This window comes from Podarcis liolepis, assembly GCF_965112155.1.
Source record: "Podarcis liolepis genome assembly, chromosome: 3".
Lineage (NCBI taxonomy): Eukaryota > Metazoa > Chordata > Lepidosauria > Squamata > Lacertidae > Podarcis > Podarcis liolepis.
In genome coordinates this window covers 85,890,498-85,909,575 of record NC_139557.1, presented here as the reverse complement: position 1 = coordinate 85,909,575, position 19,078 = coordinate 85,890,498, and the positions used below count along the sequence as shown (strand labels likewise).

Sequence of the window (19,078 nt, the reverse complement as noted above, 5' to 3'; positions counted from 1 at the left end):
GACATTCCAGTCTAGCAAAGAGAATTTCCGTTCTGGAGAACTGGGCTCAAACACTGTCTGAGATGGATAGCTTTGTGCAGGGGTCAGCAAACTTATTCAGCAGGGGGCCAGTCCACTGTCCCTCAGACCCTGTGGGGGGCCAGACTATATTTTGAAAAAAGAAAGAAAAAATGAATTCCTATGCCCCACAAATAGCCCAGATATGCATTTTAAATAAAAGGACACATTCTACTCATGTAAAAACACACTGATTCCTGGACCGTCCGTAGGCCGGATTTTGAAGGCAACTGGGCCAGATCCAGCCCCTGGGCCTTAGTTTGCCTACCCATGGCCTAAATGAATCATAGAGTTGGAAGGAACCCCATGGATCACCTAGTCCAACCCCTTGCTATGCAGGAATATGCACTCATACAGGGATCAGCCCATGACCTTGGTGTTATCAGCATTATACTCTAAGCAGCTGAGCTAACAGGTATCCTAGATTGATGTAGGCCAGGGTATGTATGCAATGTGCTACTGCAAAAAGCTTCCCTCAATAGCCCAGCACGCATGCTATTGTAATTAGATGCCATAAATCACACATCATCCCCCTCAAGATATTTTAAATACTTTTGGTATTTGGAAAGTCTTAGTTCACCCTAAGGCAGGCAGTTTTGTTACCTAGAATGGGTATATGGGGCAAGGGAGCGCCATCACCAGGTTCAAATATGTACTGTATGTTTTTCCACATAGCTGGCAGGGAAGGTGACAGGTGAACTCAAGAGAAGCAAATTGTTTCCTTCACTTTTGGGTTTGTGCCAGCTGGGTAACTTGTCCTCTAGTAGTTCAACTCTCCAACTAGCCTCAGGCAGCATAGCAATGACGCAGTCTCAGAAGGCCACAAGTTACCCACAACTGTCACCCCAAGTTTTGTTGTTGGACCCTGATACTGGCAAATGTAGCACCTGAGAATATGAAGGCATCTGAGTTTTCTCTGGTTGAAAAACCTGAGGGAAAAAGTAAGTATTTAAAAAACATAGAAATGCCCTTTTTAAAAAATCGGGAATTAAGAGTGGAGGAATGCCATGCTTCATTGACTGTTAATCTAGAGATGAAGCACGCAGACTGAAGAACAGTGCTTCCGGCCATATACAGAGAGCAAATCCTGTGGCTTGGAGAAGTGTGACTGAAACCGTAGTGAATGAGGCTTTTTATGGGTGGCTTCCACGTTCACTTGCTTTCCCACAGGGCATTGACTTGTCCCAAAGGAGTCCACAGCTCTCCGCAGGAGGGTATATTTGCTAGTGAAAAGAGAATAATTCCTGAAATTGAAGTTCTTCCTTTCACCTCACGTGGCTCCTCAGGGTGGAGGGGAAGCCCTTTGCACCTTTTTGCAAACTTCACGATCACTCTTCCAAGAAACGTTGCCCTCCAGATTCTGGGCCGGCGGCCTAGCTCTTAAACGGATTTAAGAGTCCTTTTCGCCTGTCGCCTGCTTCCTCCCCTTAGTCAAACATGGGCGGGAACTTGTAGGCTTCCCCGCTTCTTCGGAAGGGAATCCATTGCCGCGCGGAGACGGGGCCTCCAGACCGGCAGGCGGCGCTGTGGAAGCCCCGGAGTCCCTGCTCGGCTGGGGCGAGCGGCCGGTTCCTGGCCCTGTGGCGCCGGGAGGGAGGCGCGGCCGGGCTCGGAGCAGCGAAGTGGCGGGGGAGCGGAGCGCACCGGCCCGGCCGGCATCATGGGCCGCAGGTGGGCTAACTCCGGGGCGCGGGGCGGGCGGAAGAGGCTTCCGGGACGGGGGACGCTTCTCTGCGCCGGGGATGAGGCGGCCGTCCCCTCCCGCGCTGGCGGGCCCGCGACCAGCGGGGGGAAGGCGGGAGGCGCCTACCGGCATCTTCGGGGGCTCCGGGCTGGGGCGGGGAGGATGCTGTGGGTCAGGCGGGAGAGATGCATGGAGGAGCGGGCAGAAGAGCCCCTCGCTAGGCTTGGGCGCCTCTGGAGGAAACGGGAATCAAAGATGGGGCTGGCTCTCGGGAAGAGCTCGGTCTCCCTTTCCAAGCTCTCGGGAAGGCGGATTTGTCTCGCTTGCCTCGTCCGGGTTCAGCCGGAGGCCGAGGAGTCGGATAGAAATGAAATCTGGGGGGGGAGGGGGGTATCCAGCGAGACTCGATATACAGTACGATCTGATCCTGGGTTTGAAGCAGCTGTGGGAGGTTATAAATGCCTGGTATTATGTTTCCAGGTGGAAGTCTTTATCCCTTTACTAGGGGAGTTAGTCCCATTTATATCAGTGGGGTTTTTTACTTCTCAGTAGCAAAGTACCTTTTTTCCTGGATCGGCCTCAGGACAACCCTGCGAGGTAGGCCAGTTCTAGCTCCACCCGCTGAGCAACTTGACTTTGAAATCATCATTTATCCAAGGCCACGTAGTTGGTTTCATGTTGACATCGAATTGGTATCAAGGTTGCCTTAATAGCCTAGTAGATTACATAGAGGCATTGGGCTTCAATTCTATACCTACTTAACTGGGTGTCTTTTAAAACTAAGGCTCCAGTCCAACCCTGCTTACCAGGAAATTTGATGCTTCATACCAGCCGGGGTTAGGATGCAGTAAGTGAAAATCATTGTGCGGACGATTTCACAGCTAAAATCTGAATGGATTAATCTGAAGTAACTCACAGGCTCTATGTTTTAATGGCGTGTATCCAATTTTAATGCAAGTCAATAATTCTTTAATGCTTTTTTTTTTTACCTTGCTATAATCACAGTAAATGGTAAGGATGTTTCCTCACTTCACTTTCTTCATTCACACTTAGGTAGAATGGGAATTCTATCCACAGTGGCAGTTTTGTGTAAGGAATTTATGGTGGGAGCTGTTTGAGGATTATGACGCTAGAGTAACAGGATGTGATCATTTGTGTGGGAACAGTAGTATAGTTAAGAATCCAGATTTAAAGTGTAAGGGAAGTATTTTGCTCCATTTGTATTGACTTGAGTGTGCAAATGGTAAGTGCATCTGAAATAACTAAAAATTTCAAAGCTCAAAGGTGACAATTTCATTAGTACTTATAATACATCTTATGAAGTTATCCACTGCAGGGATGAGGAACCCGTGGCCTTCAAGGTGGTTCTGGGCTATAACTCCCATCATCCATGACCATTGCCTGGAAGCTGGAGTTCAGTGATACCTAGGGGGTCACAGTCTCTCCATCCTTGCTCTACAGAGTGCCACTTTATGAAGGCCAGTCAGTTCGTAAAGCGATTTGACAGACCACAGAATCAGTTGTCTCATCAATTGAAAAAGGAGCCTACTTCAGCCACTGCCATGCTTATTCACAAATGAAACTCTTTGTACCTCTCCTGTTCAGAATGGATAGGAGGGTCAACTCCTAGTATCTAGTGAAACATGAGCATGTTTAAGAGAGCAAGTTCAATGACTAAGAAGCTGAGCCAGTGTAAACAAGGATGGAGCACAAAGAACAAACAGTCTCTCCTGTATTCTGGATTTATGAGGATTTATATACTGAGACCCTTCACAGGCACCATAGCAGGTATTGGCGGTCACACTGGCACCCATGGGCACAGTGTTGCTGACTGATGTTAAAGGTCAGTATCAGCATCTTGAATTGGAAACTGAGATTAACAGTTTCCTTAATTTGCTGATTGGGGTTCTTGCTGTAGTTTGTAAACACATGGAGCTATCAGGTGGTTGGCTGTACAAATATACAATAAAAAATTAAAAACATTCAAAACTGAAGTTGGAAAAAAAAATCTGCCAAGGCTTAGCTAAACAAAAATAGTACCTCTTTTCCTTAAAAAAAAGTGGAGCTGCACAGGCTTAGGCAGGTGTCTTTTAGGATAAATTACTTCAAGCGGATGTTCTTCCTAAGAACAATCTTGCTCCTAACCACAGTCACAGTTCTCTGTGCTTTGGTCCATGGGGTCACGAAGAGTCGGACACGACTAAACGATTAAACAACAACAACCCCAGTCACAGTTCTATGGAATATGGAGCAGAGCTACACCTAAAAATTTTGTGTAAAAAAGGCTTGTGGAGGACACAAGCTACATAGGACCTGTTCAGTTATCACATTCAGTTTGAATTGTGCCCAGAACTTGATAATCAGTATTGCAGAACGCAGCTGGCATATGCTCTCAGTCTTTGACTCCAATTAGATCACAGACTTTTGCATTTTATACAAGCTGACATTTCCAGTCTTAAAAGGCAGCCTCATTCGTAGTTTATTTGCAGTAGTCAAACTTCAGAGTTTAAAAAATACACGAATGATGGTTGCTAGGGCCTTGTTTTCCAGGAAGGGATGCAGTTCACATATTGGTTATTAATGAAAAAAGTATCTGGCCAAAGCTTAGAGCAGCCATGTGCAAAAGAGACCACAGCTCTTATACTTTTAATAGTTGTGGAGTAGGGAATCCCAGAAGGAGTAGCTTGACACCTGACATTTCCACTTCTACACACTAGTAATGTTGCAGGTGTCCTGTCCTCTTTTTGAGCTGGACCACAAATGTGCATCTATCAGCAAAGCCAGCTCCAGGAGTACTCCCAATCTGAATATTTGTTCTTTGAGGGACATTGAGACACCATCCAAAAACACATCCCCACTTGCTATAATCGCCTTGTCTGGATTCACCTTGTAATGGGTGAATCTATGCCAAAATAGCCTCTAAGCATGGGTGTAAACACTAAGACCATTGCTATTAGATTAGATAGAAATGAAAGACAGTGCTGTGTTGTCAATTTAGAGATGATACCACACTCCAAATCTGCAGGTAATCCCAATGTTTCATTGAATATTAAATAGATTCCCACAAAAAAACTTCAAGTCGCAAATGAAAATCTCCCCATTGCTATTCTCTGATATTGTCATATTGAAAGAAAAAGCCACCAAAGGGCAATAACAATTTGTATTTCTTCCACTCTGCTTAACTGGTCCAACAATACTTCATGGCCAGTAGTTTAAAATGCCCTGAAACTAGGGTGCCTTTTGTTGTTGTTGTAAATTTCATCTTAGTGGGTGAATCATTAACAGTTTGATATGTTAAAGAAGTTTAGTTAGTTGTAGGCAAGCCTAGAAATTCAGCCTTCACTATAATTATGACATTCCTTCAGCTCCCAGAGTTCTAAGCTGACAACTTCCCAAACAATCCCTGTGGATCTTTTTACACCAGGATCCTTACCCTGACTGCTCTACATAGCAAGTAGCCCTGTGAGTTTCTCTGAGGCTTGCAAATAGTGCTTTCTGAGCTCTGGATTTCTTGGGATCCAGTAGAAATATTTAGAATATGTTTAAACAATGAAAAGTGTCTATTATCTTAATCAGTCACTATTTGGGGGCATTTTACATTATAATATGAAATAAGAATAATAAACTATTTGGGGACATTTATATGTGGTTAAATTCCAGTTAATGGTTCATAAGCGAGCTTCAGTGTCTTTGGTGACACTGCCCAGAAGTGTGCTGCTCTGCAGTTTTAATGATTGCTTGACAGGCAAGTGTGACTTGTTTGTTCTCCTAGTGAACTCCGAAGACTAGCTGATCAGCAGCCTCTGCTATTCTTGCTTCTGTGTTTGGGAAGCCCTTAGGCTAGAGATGCCAGTCATTGGAAGAGCTTTATTTTTCATAACATTTTCTTGTTGCTGTGGCTGAGATTTGCCTTTAGCTTTCCTTTGGTTTTCAAATTGTTTTTATTATTTGCTGGTTAAGAGAGCTAACAAATAGCAGCTTGTAATTTTCTAACTGTTAGATCAGCAGTGTCAAGTAGTGATTGCCTCCTGGTAACTAGGATTGACTGATAAGTGTCAGAAATGTGATTCAGCACCATGTACTAGGCTCCTGGATGCTTTACTTCTGGCCCTTGAACGCAGAAGTGAGAGCAAGAATGAGATGCTGCACCAAGTTTTTGTGTTGTCTGCATGCACATCACTATACCACCTGCAGAGACCAAATACTTAGAACTGGGAGTCCTCAAGCGAGACATAAGCTGTGGGTGGGAGCTGGTCCCTAAAGTTTCCTCTGCAGGGGAAAAAAACCATGCACAGTGAATGTCCTTCACCCTGGAATCAGGAGCTCCTGGGTCCAAGGCAAGCATTGGCAGTTATGTTAAGGGGGGGTGAATGCCTGCCTCCTCAAGCTTGATTTGAAAGCTGATTAATAGTGTAATGCAATACGTGCAATATTCCCCTGGTTCCACGCTTGCACTCACTAAAGCAAATTTCAATCCATGCACTTTATTTACTGCATTGGTCTGAATATAAGCCGCACCTTTAAAATTCAAGGCTTATTTGCGGGTGCAGCCCGCCTCCTGGCACTATTGCCCTGAACAGGGGACAGGGGCTCGGTTCTGAGCATGTGCGCCTGACTCCCAGCACTTCCTCCTCAAGCCATTCAGGGCGGTAGTGCTGGGAGCCGGGCACACAGCACTCGGTTCCGAATATAGGATGCACTTTAACTTTTCACAGTCAGAATTTGGGGGGGGGGGAAGTGTGGCTTATATTCGAGCTAATATGGTATATGTGTGGAACAAAAGAACATTGGAAGCTGCCCTATACCAAGTTGGATCATTTTCCTATCTAGCTCAGTATTGTCTACACTGACTGGCAGTGGCTCTCCAGAGTTTCAGATGGCACATTTCTCCTGTCCAACCTGGAGATGCAGAGCAGCAGGTTCTCTGAGCTATGGCCTTTCCTCTAAATAGGTTGGCCGTAAATGTGCCCTTTTGCCACTTCCTAACCACCCTAATTGTGAGACACTATGTCATAGAAGCCTAATAGATGCAAATACTTGCCAAGTAATTCTGACTGTGGATCCAAAGAAGGGAGGAATCTCTTAAGGCCCACAGAACTAGCTGCAGGAGAAATGCAATTGAAGGGTGAAGGGCATTTGCTTCCATGATCTTTTTGTGCTCCACTTTCTTGTGGCTTTTTTGTCACTAGCATAGAGAACGGAGGTCTATGGTGATTTGTACTCCTGCTTCAGAACCATCTTGCCTGAGGAACTGAAATGGAAAGGTCTGCCAAAGGGGGCTTTGTCTCAGACCGCTCTTGCCCTAGTAGAGAGCCGCCTATCCGTGGGGGTGGGGTGCGTGTCAAAAGCACGTCTGTCCAGTGTGAAAGGGAACAGTAGAGGTATATATGAGCTCCGACTTCCTGGTTTCTTTGTGGGTTTGAAGCTATGAAAGCTTCTTTCATTCCTAGCACTGGTGCTGGTTTTGCTTGCCTGGCAGAAGTGAGAGCTCACCTGTAACACTAGCTGCCTTGTCTGAAGCTGGGAGGGAGAAACACAGGGCGAAAGTGGCTCACAGGCAGTGCCAGATTTACATATAAGCTAAACAAGCTATAGCTTGGGGCCCCACTCTCTTGGGGCCCCCAAAAAAATTTAAAGGGAAAAAACCCTGGATGTACATTTCCAAAATATAAGGTATAAAACAAATAAAATAAAACCTACATACAGTTAGAGCTTAATATTTATTTTACTATTAATATACTTCTTAATTGTATTTCAGATCAACAGTTACTTTGACAAAATACATATTTTTTATGTGCAAAGGGCTTTAGATACCTATTAGGTCCATAAATTACCATATAGCATATATTCAACACAAAAAAACAGCAACAATTTGTTGTTGACAAAGGACAGCTGGACAAATAAAGGGCTCCCATTACCTTCAGTAGCTTAGGGCCTCATCAGGCCTAAATCTGGCCCTGCTCACGGGCCAGGGAGCTGTGAACCAAAGCAGGAAAGAGAACTGTTGCTTGGCTGGTTTATTCCCTTTTTTCTGGGAAAAGGGCACTCCTGCCCTGGCCCAAAGCAGTTGAATTAAGCCAGGCTGAAATTGATTTAAACCAGTTTCCCTCTAAGTGGCTAATCACACAGGGAGGCGCCCATGCAGTTGGGGATACCAGGACCAGTGATATATTTAGGGATTATGACTTACTTGGGAGTGAAATAGGCAAATCAAACATAAGCAATCTCTTGCCTCCTTGCTGAAAAGTCTACGGCCTGAGAGTCCTGACCACACAAGGGAATAGTATTTTCAAAAGCTAGTACTGTGTGATAAATTCTCCATAAAATTATTTAAAATGCCTGCTGATTTTCTTCTTCTTCAGTGATCAGGTGTGTGAAGGTCAATAAAGAAGGATATTGTCTGAGTTCAGCTGGGTGGGAGGGGAATCCACAGAATGCATGGTAATGTGTCTGAGCCATGAGGGATCACTAACAGAGACTCCGGGTTTGGTGTCAAATGGTCCTTAAGTTAACCTGGACAAAAGTTGTCCAGGAACCGTGAATGTGCCCTAGTAGCGTGTGGACAGCTAGTGCAACCATTAAGCACTGGGGTGATGTGCTGGTGGTAATATGACCCCACCAACCATCTAACTGCAACATTTTGTGCCAGCTAGAGCCTTCAGACAGGGGACATTGCAATAATTGAGTCTTGTGGTTACCAATGAATGAATCATCATAGCCAGGCTGTCCTTGTCCAAAAATGGCTGTAGTTTTTTACATTTATCTGGAAACCACCAGAGTATAATATATTCATGGCTTGGGGGGGAAAAAAAAAGATATTTGAAATTCCTGGGTGCCTGGACTACAGTTTTATGCAACGAGGTGTGGAAATTTTTCTAACAATTATTTCTGTAATTTGGGTAGTGCTTGCCACAGCATGAACAAACGATGTAAGAGGGCAATGCTTTGAAACTGACCTCAGAGGGCTGTTTCAGAGCCTCTTTGAACTTACTCAAAACCGGTTTCCTGTGGTTTCATATCTTGCAAAAGATCTTGCGCTGGCACATGCCTGTCCAAGGCAGTTGGTGGGTAGAAAGAGAGAGGATGGGGAAACAGTTAACAGAATTATTCAAAGTGGGCTCCTCAGCTTTTGTTGGACTATGATACCCATCATCCCTAGCTAGCAGGACCAGTGGTCAGAGATGATGGGGGTTATAGTCCAACAACAGCTGAGGACCTCAGTTTGAGAAACTCCGAGTTAAAGGGTTGAAGTTGTCAGCAAGAGGGCATTAATTCTGCCTTGGAAGCTTTAGTATATTTGAGTAATGGCTCAACTTTTCATTAGGCTGGAATCCTATGGAAGGAAGCTCTGCACAACATATTGAGACTTGCTTCTGAATAAGCATGCACCTATGATAGTTGTGATTCCATGGTGTCCAGAAAAAGGTGGCACAAGTGAAGAATTTACTATTCTGCCTTCAGCTGGAGATGGAAAGACTAGCCTTAGGGCAGTATGCTTCTCATACGGTGAAGGGAAGAATAAGGTTGCATGTGCATCACAGTGCTGGTCCCTGTCACCCTTCACATGTTGGAGCGCAGACATCTGTAGCAGGGAACCTGCTGCCTTTGTGCAAGTTTGACGTCTACATCGGTGGCTCCAGCTCCTCGCTGCAGACATTTGCCCTCTGAGAAATGTTGAGCTGTGGGGGTGGGGACTCAGCAGAGCTATTGTGCTTGACCCCACTCTCCCTCACACGATTCTAACCATGTGAGGTAAATTAACAAACAGGGCTTCTGTCTCTCACAGTTGCAGGGGGACAACGTAGAAAAGTGTCAGCGGTGCCTTTGAGGCTCGGGAATCACGGTGGCAGTGGGGGGGGGGACTGCATAAGAACAGAAGAAGAGCCTGCTGGATCAGGCCAATGACCCATCTAGTCCAGTTTCCTGTCCTCACCATGGCCAGCCAGATGCCTGTGGGAAACCAGCAAGCAGGATTCGAGCAGAAGAGGATTCCAGCAAGTAGTTCTGAGGAACATTACTGCCTGCCTGCATGGAGGCTTGCAGCCACCGATAGTCTTCTTCATGCATTCTGATGGTTAAAGGGTGCTCTCTCTGCATAGCTTCTTGTTTGCAACAGATATTCTCCCTTGATCTCGCTACCTATTCTTCCGAGTTTCTCTGCCCACCTCTAGCTCACCATCTTGTTTCGGAAAACAACGCTCGCTCCAAATGTGCAGAACTTGAGTTTGACAGATTCAGGGTCGCTGGCTAAAAGGCCAGTTGAGACCCTGTGGGTTTCTTTGCCGCTAACAGGATGAAAAGGGGCTTGACAGCACAGTCATTAATCTGCCTCCTCTTTTGGAGCGTTATCTCTTTGTGGCGCAACTGCACTGTGGCTACTCCAGGGAGACATTAGCTCCTTCTCTCACGTGTCTGTGGTGAATTTCTGCACAACTACACAGCTGCTCATTGGCTCTCGCCCTGAAGTCTGAAAATACGTGCGATTCCTCTGTAATAGATTTGAGTGAGCAGCCCAGTTGTCTGCTTCCCATGCTGAGTAAGAATATAGTTTTTAATAGGTTTGTTCTGTGACGTATCTGGGAGTTATGTGCTGCCATATTCCAAGGACACTCCTGCCCCATAGAATGTCTGGGTGGTAAGTACCAACGGAGCCCTCAGCCACTACACTTATTTGCTTTGTAGGAAGGTCACTCTGACTTTGCTGCTCAGGGGACACCAGGATCCGCCTGTTCCAAGATCTGTGTTTGTGCATGTTAATGTGCACAGCTTGTCTGAGATCCCAAAAGGAGGGTGTTTAGAGTGTTCGCTGTTTGCCTGTGTCTATTGCATCCCAGCCTTACTCTTTTATTTCATTTCTTTTATCTCTCTCCCTGACTCCAAGGAAGGGTGTTTGAAAAGACCAAAGATCTGACAAATGGGAGCTCTCACAGGCCTCTGTCCTTGGTGTCGTGCCAGATTAAGTGAAAGGCAATAGTTCCGCAGACAGGCATAGGGATTGCATGTGCAGAATTTCTTCACTCAGCTTTGAAGCTGGAAGCACGTCTGCAGCATTTGCTGTGAGAATCCTGCGCAAGACAGATGTAGCTGCTTGGTTTCTGGGGTTCTTGGTTTCGCCTGTTGCTAGAGGAAGGGGGGGGGCGGGAATCTTGAATGCTTCCCATGTGTGATGAGTGAGTTGCCTGTATAAACTTTTCACTGGATCCAGGGATTCCCTTTGGCTTACGACCTGCTCTTTTTCTTGGCAGGTTCTGCCTGGCTCTTGCGCTGGCTGCTCTCCCCATAGTGACTGCGAATGAAGAGGTACCTGCTGTCCACCAGGACTCCTGGGGAGACTTCTGGCTGTTTCGCTTTTTGGTCAATGCCGCAGGCTATGCAAGTATTGTGGTTCCAGGCTTCTTGCTTATACAATACTTCAAGAGGAAAAATTACCTTGAAACAGGTAAGTGGTAGGAATATGCACACAGAGTGGTTTCCTGATGTTGCAGCTGAGATAGCTCTTTCTGAGCCCATCGTATCTTCTGCAGCCCCTCAGCTGTGCTGTCCTGGACTTGAAACTGCCCCAGAGTGCAATCATTGTCGACTTCTAAGTGCGCAATCAGTATGTTCACTCAGTGTTAGAAACTCAGATATATAAGCTAGGTGTCAAATGGCTCCTAAAGCAAGGTTGCAGTCGCCAAAACGGAACGCCTCGTTGCCATTTTGGGGCCTGATGGCTCAAAAGTTGTGTTTATTTATAAATTTATTTAGTTTTTCACATTTTGAAATTTACAAACAATTGTCAAACAACCCAAATAAAAAGAGAATTCCATAGATTCCCCTGGACTGCCCTCTTCCCCTTTGTGGGTCCTTAGTTAACTTTTTTTCTTCTGCATCTTCTCTATTAATCCAAATCTATTAAATCTCCATTTGAACCATAATTCAACGTTAAATTACAAGTATTATTCCAATTCTACTAATAATTTTGTTTGCAATGATTTTTAAGGTAAATTATATATTTTCCCCTTTCCTTATTAAAGTTTTGGTCTTCCTGATTCTTCTTGCCATTTTGGCATAGTCCTTCAACTTAATCTGCCATTCTTCTCTGGGCTAGTAGCATCCGAGCAGCAGTAGTTGCGTACATTAATAGTCTTTTCTGATCCGTTGATATTTCGGTGCCTAGGATTCCTAGAAGAAAAGCTTTGGGGGTTTTTAATAAAAAGTTACTTTAAAGATTTTTTTCGGTTCATTATATATAATCTCCCAGAATTCTTTTACTAATTTACAGGTCCACCACATGTGATAAAAGGTGCCTTCTTTTTATTTACATTTACATTTCAATGCAACTTTCTGGTTCCTGAAATTCATTCTGATTGTGCAGATAAAATATAATGGATAGGATTCTACGGGGTATGTTGCTAGTGTGTGAAAACAGTCATGATACAAGGATCCCCAGGCAGATAGACCTCCAGATGGCAGAGACGTCAGGTGCCATCCTGGTGCCCGGCCATCTTCACTTGGTCGCAAGTGGCCGATAGCCGGGTGCAAAATGTGCCTGGCGCCTGGCGAATTTCAAACACTGTGTCCACTCCATCAGTGTTATCATGCTAGCAAGCACAGAATCTGTAGCCATTACCTGTTGAGGAAATTGGGAGATTTGCAAGGAATAGCCATGGCAATGTGGGTATAAGATCTGCATCACTATCTCTCTGATTTTCTGCAGCTCAGTAAGTCTGTTTTCTCTTAGCTGGGGGCAAGCACTGTGAGCAGAGTAGAGTAGGACTGGCCTAGAGAAGAGGCAAGTAAATCTGTTTGGAAGTGCCATCAGGAAACCACATATGGTGGTGCTATATCTCCGAGAACCAGTATCTGGGAATCACAAGTGAAAAGAATGCTGCTGCTCTCAAGTCCTGCTCACAGCCATTCTTTCCACAGGCAACTGGTTGGCCACTGTGAGAACAAGATGCGGGACTATGGCGGGCCTTTGGCCTAATCCAGCAGGGCTCTTCTTAGTTCTTATGTGGTGGTGATTGTGGGGACAACATTGGCAGCTGTAATGTGTGTGGCTTCCCTTCCTCCCTCCCCCATGCCCCCAACTGGTGTGATTCAGTGTTGTGGCTAATGTGTTTTTGCTCCTTTCCCTCTTAGGCCGTGGTATTTGCTTTCCAGTTATCAAATCATGTGTCTTTGGCAATGAGGCCAAATCTGTACACCAGGACGATACCTTGCTAGCAGCTCGGAATGAGACCGTCGAGTCCTCCACAGCCCGGCAGTTCTTTAAGCTGCTGTTTTGTGCAACTGGCCTGCAGGTAAAGAACTGAGAGCTAGTACTCCACTTTGATTTGGCTTGTCTAGGGTGGTGATTGGGAGCTTCTCATTTAGAGGTAGCATTACACCGAGAGTAGGATTGGCTCAAAGGTTAGTTCACAGCTGAGCAAAGTTTCCAAGCAAGGTTAAAATATCCCACCCATTGCACTGGCTTTATGTGTACTGGGACATATGCAGCCTTCCTGACCTATAACTTCCATTAAGCAATGCTACAATCTCAGTTCTCATGAGACTTGGAATTAAATTTGAGCCTGGGCTCATTTGGAGGAAGGGCGTGATATAAATTTAATAAAATAATAAATAAAACCAAGATGATGCTTTCAGAATTGCATGGTTTGTACCCTTCATGCAATAATGAGGTCAGAATATCACCCAGTTATTTTTGAACTGGAGTAAGAACACTGGGTTCAGTTAGGGGATTTCTGTTATTTTAGAAAGATAAAAACTTCTGCTCAGTCACTATCGGGTGGATTAGAATTTTGTTTGTCTTATCTCACTCATTCTGCGGAAGATAGATAAGAGGCGTTTTGTAGTTAATTTGGCTCTTTGAGCAACTGTAAGTCCAGAATAACAATGAGCTGCAGGCCTTAGAGTGACATAGCTTAGCAAGTGCAGAACTTTATTTGGCATCCTTGGGTTATGCCCATAGCTACCTGTAAAAGAAATGCGAAGGAAAAGCTGCATGTCCTTGAATGAAATTGAAAGAAAGAGAGAGAGAAGGAAATTTTCTTAATGCACTGAGCTAATGTGGATTTAGTTATGTACCAAGCCTGTTGAATGGCCATAGGCAAGTCATGAAATCTCTTTGGTTCAGATCATTCCAAATTTACAGGACATAAGTAATGATACTTTTCGTATTACTGAAGTGAGGGTGTTGGGATTACTGCTTCTGCATTTACAAGGAACTGCGAAAACAAAGAAGGAAAACGGTTGATTCTGCAGGCCGGATGGGACACTAAAAGCTGCTGTCTGCAGAAGCAGGTGCTCTGTGGCAGCTGCTGTCCAGCTATGTACTTTTTTCAGTGCTTGAAATATGTAATCCTGTATAGCATCATGGTCATTTCATAAAACATAAACCAGATGGTGTTCAGATTGTTTGCGCTGATAGGAAATGCCAAGGCAAACATTGCATCTTGTGGCTCAGCTAGCATTTTATTGCTGTAATTTTTGTAGGTGGTGTCTTAACATAGCCCGGCATAGAAAATAGTCTCTGTGGGATGAAGTGCAATACCGATCTGGTTAGATCCTGCTTGGGAGTGGAAAGAGAATCTCAATCAGATCCGGCCCTCAGCTTCCTGTTGCGTAGGTTGACAGTATAGGAAAAGTGGGCGTCTTTATGAGCTCCTTGGGTCAGTGGCATTCAAAGAGCGTCATGCTTCCTGCTTGCCCGATTCTCCAAGATGCTATCTTACTGTCTGTTGTGGCAGTTGCCCTCCATTCCCCCCTCTCTTCCTCTTCCTTTGCAGATCTCCTACCTGACATGGGGTGTCCTCCAGGAGAGGGTGATGACCCGAACGTATGGCGCAACCGAGTCCGACCCTGGTGAGAAGTTCAAGGATTCTCAGTTCCTGGTCTTCATGAACCGGATCCTAGCGTGCACCGTGGCCGGCCTCTACTGCGCCCTGATCAAGCAGCCCCGTCACGGCGCTCCCATGTACAAGTATTCCTTCGCCTCCCTCTCCAACATCCTCAGCAGCTGGTGCCAGTATGAGGCCCTCAAGTACATCAGCTTCCCCACGCAGGTGCTGGCCAAAGCCTCCAAGGTGATTCCGGTCATGCTGATGGGCAAGCTGGTATCCCGCAAGAGCTACGAGTACTGGGAGTACCTGACAGCAGCCCTCATCTCGGTCGGAGTCAGCATGTTCCTGCTCTCCAGCTCCCACGACAAGCACCTCTCCACGGTCACCACCTTCTCCGGCGTGGTCCTCTTGGCCGGCTACATTGTCTTTGACAGCTTCACATCCAACTGGCAAGACGCCCTCTTCACCTACAAGATGTCCTCGGTGCAGATGATGTTTGGCGTCAACGTCTTCTCGTGCCTCTTCACGGTGGGCTCGCTGCTGGAGCAGGGTGCCCTGCTGGAGTCGGTGCGCTTCATGGCCCGCCACTCGGAGTTTGCCGCCCACGCTGTACTGCTGTCGGTCTGCTCGGCCTTCGGGCAGCTCTTCATCTTCTACACCATCAACCAGTTTGGAGCCGCCGTCTTCACCATCATCATGACTTTGCGGCAAGCCTTTGCCATCCTCCTGTCGTGTCTCATCTATGGCCACGCTGTCACCGTGGTGGGCGGGCTGGGAGTGGCAGTGGTCTTCACGGCGCTCTTTCTCCGCGTCTATGCCCGCAGCCGCATGAAGAAGCGGGCAAAGAAAGTGCCCGTCGAGGGCACCGTGCAGAAGGTTTAGGGGCCACCGGGCGACACGCCCTGCGCTCCTCCCCGCCCCCAAGCACTTGCTGAATCTCTCTCTTACGAACCCAGCAAAGAGCTGGTCGATTTGGGAAACGTCAATTCCCATCCTCTACACCTCCCATCCCAGCTGATTCTTAAACACTGCTGGGATTGGCTTGGAGGAAGCGAGGGGCAGCTTCCTCCTGTCCTAACGTCTGAGTATTTTAAGTCTGCTGAGGCTTTCTGCTGAAGGAGACTTGCAAGGGGCTCTTGAGACCCCTTTCCAAGATAAGGGTACAGGTGTCCCTAATGCCTGCCCTGACTGACAGCTTGTGGGGTAGAGAAGGCTAATTTATGATCAAGTCAAATTGGAGCTTGTTTTTGTTTTGCTACGGTTCGCCTTCTGCTCACCACCCTGGAGCTGCGTATGAGGGAACAGCAAGGCCAAGACTTTTACAGTTTCCATTAAAAAGAAGAGAGAACCACACCCTCAAAACGTCATGGTTGGAATGGAAAGCCCAGGCAGCTTCTACAGAAAACCAGTCCTGACTGTGGAGGTTTTGAACTTACCCTGCTGGGCAACGGCCTCTCTTAAATCACAGCCCCTTTGCTTTCTGGCTCAGTATACCCACCTGTACTTTTGCCCCACTGTCAGGCCTTTCAGACGGTGCCCCCTTTGCCAGCTTCATTTGGGTTTTTGCTTTTTGCTTAGTTTTTCTTTGACCATTCCCTCCTCTCACTGCCATGAACTACAGTCCCAGAACCCCTCGAGGCCACTCTTGGGGTGCTTTCTTTGGGTTTACTGTTGCTGCAAACTTAGAAAAGCACAAATATTGCCTTTTTGAAAGACCTCTCTTCGGAACCAAGTTTCTTTGCTGCTCTAGGCAAGGTGGTGAGAGAGAGGGTATCCTCATAGTAAAAGAATGTGCACCCCAGTCCTTTTCTCCACCCCCCCACTCCCCAGTGATTTTTGCAAAGGTTGGTGGGAAATACGTGGTTCAAGTTGAGAGCCAGCCATACGGAAGCAGCCTGAGTCTGGGCTCGTGTGCTGCTTCCAGCAGGGCTGAGCTCTGGGCTCTGACCCTCTTGGGCCTTGCAGTCTCTTTTGTGCCATGTTCCCATTTTATTACGTGGCACGTAGGCCGTTCTGGAAGCTGCAAGGTGTGGTGGGGGCACTGAACTGCACTGTATTGTCTAGCTCGCTGTGCCATTTTCATTTTTGAGCCAGGAGATAGGAGATGTACGGTGCAGGATAGTTTGGTGCCCAGAGGCTGGATCTTTCCCCCCTTTTCTCCACATGCTCTCAAAACTGGATGCGGGACTGGAGTTGTTGGCTCTGCCCCAAAAGTCTCGAGTTTTACCCATTAACCCTTTTGTTGCCAAGCTGACATTGGGCAGGGGAAACATTTTTTGGTACTCGACACACAACTGTTTTATTTTATTAAATTTAAACTATGCTGCAAATAAGTGGCCAGGACATGTTTTATAGCCTTTAACGTGTGTCCAGGAGGGATAATCTAAAGGAGTTGCTGCTCCCTTGTGGGCCACCCACCCCCCTCCAGGTGCTGTTGGGGTGAAAACAAACAAGTGTCTCAAATCTCATCCAGTTGATTTATCCAGTGTGGTTTAATCACATTAGCAAGTGGGTCGCTTTACATCTGATGTGCCAAATATGGATCTATTTGGCAAAAATGGGAGTTCCATTACATTAAGCAGAAAGAAGTTGCTTTATCTCTTGCCTTTGAGCCAGGTGAACTTGATACTTTACCTTGTAGGTAGGGAACCATTTTGGAGACGAGATCAATTATTTGTGCAAAGCTTTCCTTCTATATATCTGCTGCCACAAAAGTCTTATCTCTCAAGTAGAAATACTGCCAAAAGTTGATTCCTGTGTCAGCTTAGTTTTAGTACTCTTTGCATGAGGATAGTTTCCGGCAGGAAAAAAACCATGTTATTTTAAATAGAGCCAAAACGAGGTAGCTGAAGTGCCTTTCAATCTCTGCTGTGATGACTGTTGTCCATTGGGGCTCAAGGCTAAGAGATCAACAGTAGGTGTGGCCAGAACCAATGACAGGCAGAGTCAGAGCCTGACTGGTTATAAGACAGAAGGCAGGCATGTGGATACTAGGTGAGGGCTGACAAGTTATTGTGGAGCAGTGCTGCATTTGCTTTAATGGACCAGCCAGATTCAGTCTCTGGTAACAGGTGGGCAAGTATGTGAAAAAATTGATATAAATACAAGTAAGGGGGAAGAGATGTCTTGTGACTGAAAAAGCCCCATTTGTTAATTTCCTCAAATGAGCACATAATAAGTAAATTGAAGGGCAAAGGTACCAATGAGACACCAAAATCCTCATCTTTGGCTACAAAGTATGTTGTGTAAATTCACAATTCAAAATGTTCCAGGCTTTCCGATTTTATTTCAAGGAGTGGCATGGTATGAGGAAGTGATGATGGGCAAGAAGGGATGTGGACAGAAATAGTAAATAGGTGTTCACACAGAAGTTCAGCTTTAGCAGCTCTTGTGCACCATGAGGCCTAGATTCTTAACTTGCCTTCAAAGCAAAACTTAACTCCCCCAAAACTTAAATATCTCTGTCACTATGGCAGTGGACTGCAGAGGATTAAAAAAGCATTAAAAGGCTGCTTAGGACACAGAAGACGTTCCAGGTCAAAGGTTACACTTGACAGCCATGCTCCACATTAAGAGAAAATTCCAGTGGGTAGGAAATTCAGTGTATGGTGTCTTAGCCTTGTTCTGCCAATGTTGTTGCAGTCTAAAAAATATCCCCACCCTTGGCTGATCAACCTGTGAAATCCACTGTTATAAACTTGCATAAATGAAGACTGAAAAGAGATCTGTATTGTTAATTGTAGAAAGGGAAGGTATACACAATTCAACCCATTTAAGTGTAGTTTGTCCTGGACATCACTTACAGGCAGGTGCCTGTAATAAAGCATAAAACCTTGACAGCAAGAAGCACAAGGTACTTCCTTAATTAGCAGTCAGGAAGGCAAATCTGAGTAATCCTATGCATGTTTACTTACAAGTCCCATTGTTCAATGAAGCTTGCTCTATTGTAAGCGATTATTAGCAGGGGTGGGGAACACATTATCCCATGGGCCAAATTAGGCAGTTAGGTGGGCGTTGCATGATGCTACAATGAAGGCAAGCTGGTTTTGAAGACCTCTTTGAAGCCACTCTGCCCATGGATCAGTTGATCATTGTACAGTGGTACCTCGGGTTAAGAACTTAATTCGTTCTGGAGGTCTGTTCTTAACCTGAAACTGTTCTTAACCTGAGGTACTTTAGCTAATGGGGCCTCCTGCTGCCGCCACGTGATTTCTGTTCTCATCCTGAAGCAACATTCTTTACCAGAGGTACTATTTCTGGGTTAGCGGAGTCTGTAACCTGAAGCGTCTGTAACCCGAGGTATCATTGTACAGGGTTTGGCCGGGGGAGGAAGATGGGTTCAGCAATCTTCTCTAGCCTACGAGGAATTGTACATGTTAGAATAACAGCTTTATATAGATGACTGCTACATCCCTGCTCTTGCAGGAGACAATGCCTTGTGTAGTCTATCCTTTATAGCAGGACAGGGACAGAGGGCCATGGGCAACCTTCCAGAGACTGTCTGCCAGTGGTG

At 45.9% G+C, this 19,078-nt stretch overlaps 1 protein-coding gene across 4 annotated transcripts; it reads left to right on the top strand.

The window, feature by feature from the left end:
• Positions 1-405: 405 nt before the first annotated feature.
• Positions 406-16,898, top strand: SLC35B2 (solute carrier family 35 member B2). 4 transcript variants are annotated; one of them, XM_083497149.1, is made up of 4 exons: positions 406-1,728; positions 10,987-11,180; positions 12,866-13,026; positions 14,512-16,898. In XM_083497149.1, exons 1-4 carry the CDS (start codon positions 1,718-1,720, stop codon positions 15,445-15,447), a joined length of 1,302 nt encoding a protein of 433 aa, XP_083353275.1. In that variant the 5' UTR covers positions 406-1,717; the 3' UTR covers positions 15,448-16,898. The 4 variants fall into 4 exon arrangements, with proteins under 4 accessions (XP_083353275.1, XP_083353276.1, XP_083353273.1 ...); XM_083497150.1 differs by lacking the exon at positions 406-1,728 and adding an exon at positions 1,924-2,206; XM_083497147.1 differs by lacking the exon at positions 406-1,728 and adding an exon at positions 2,776-3,529.
• Positions 16,899-19,078: the final 2,180 nt, after the last annotated feature.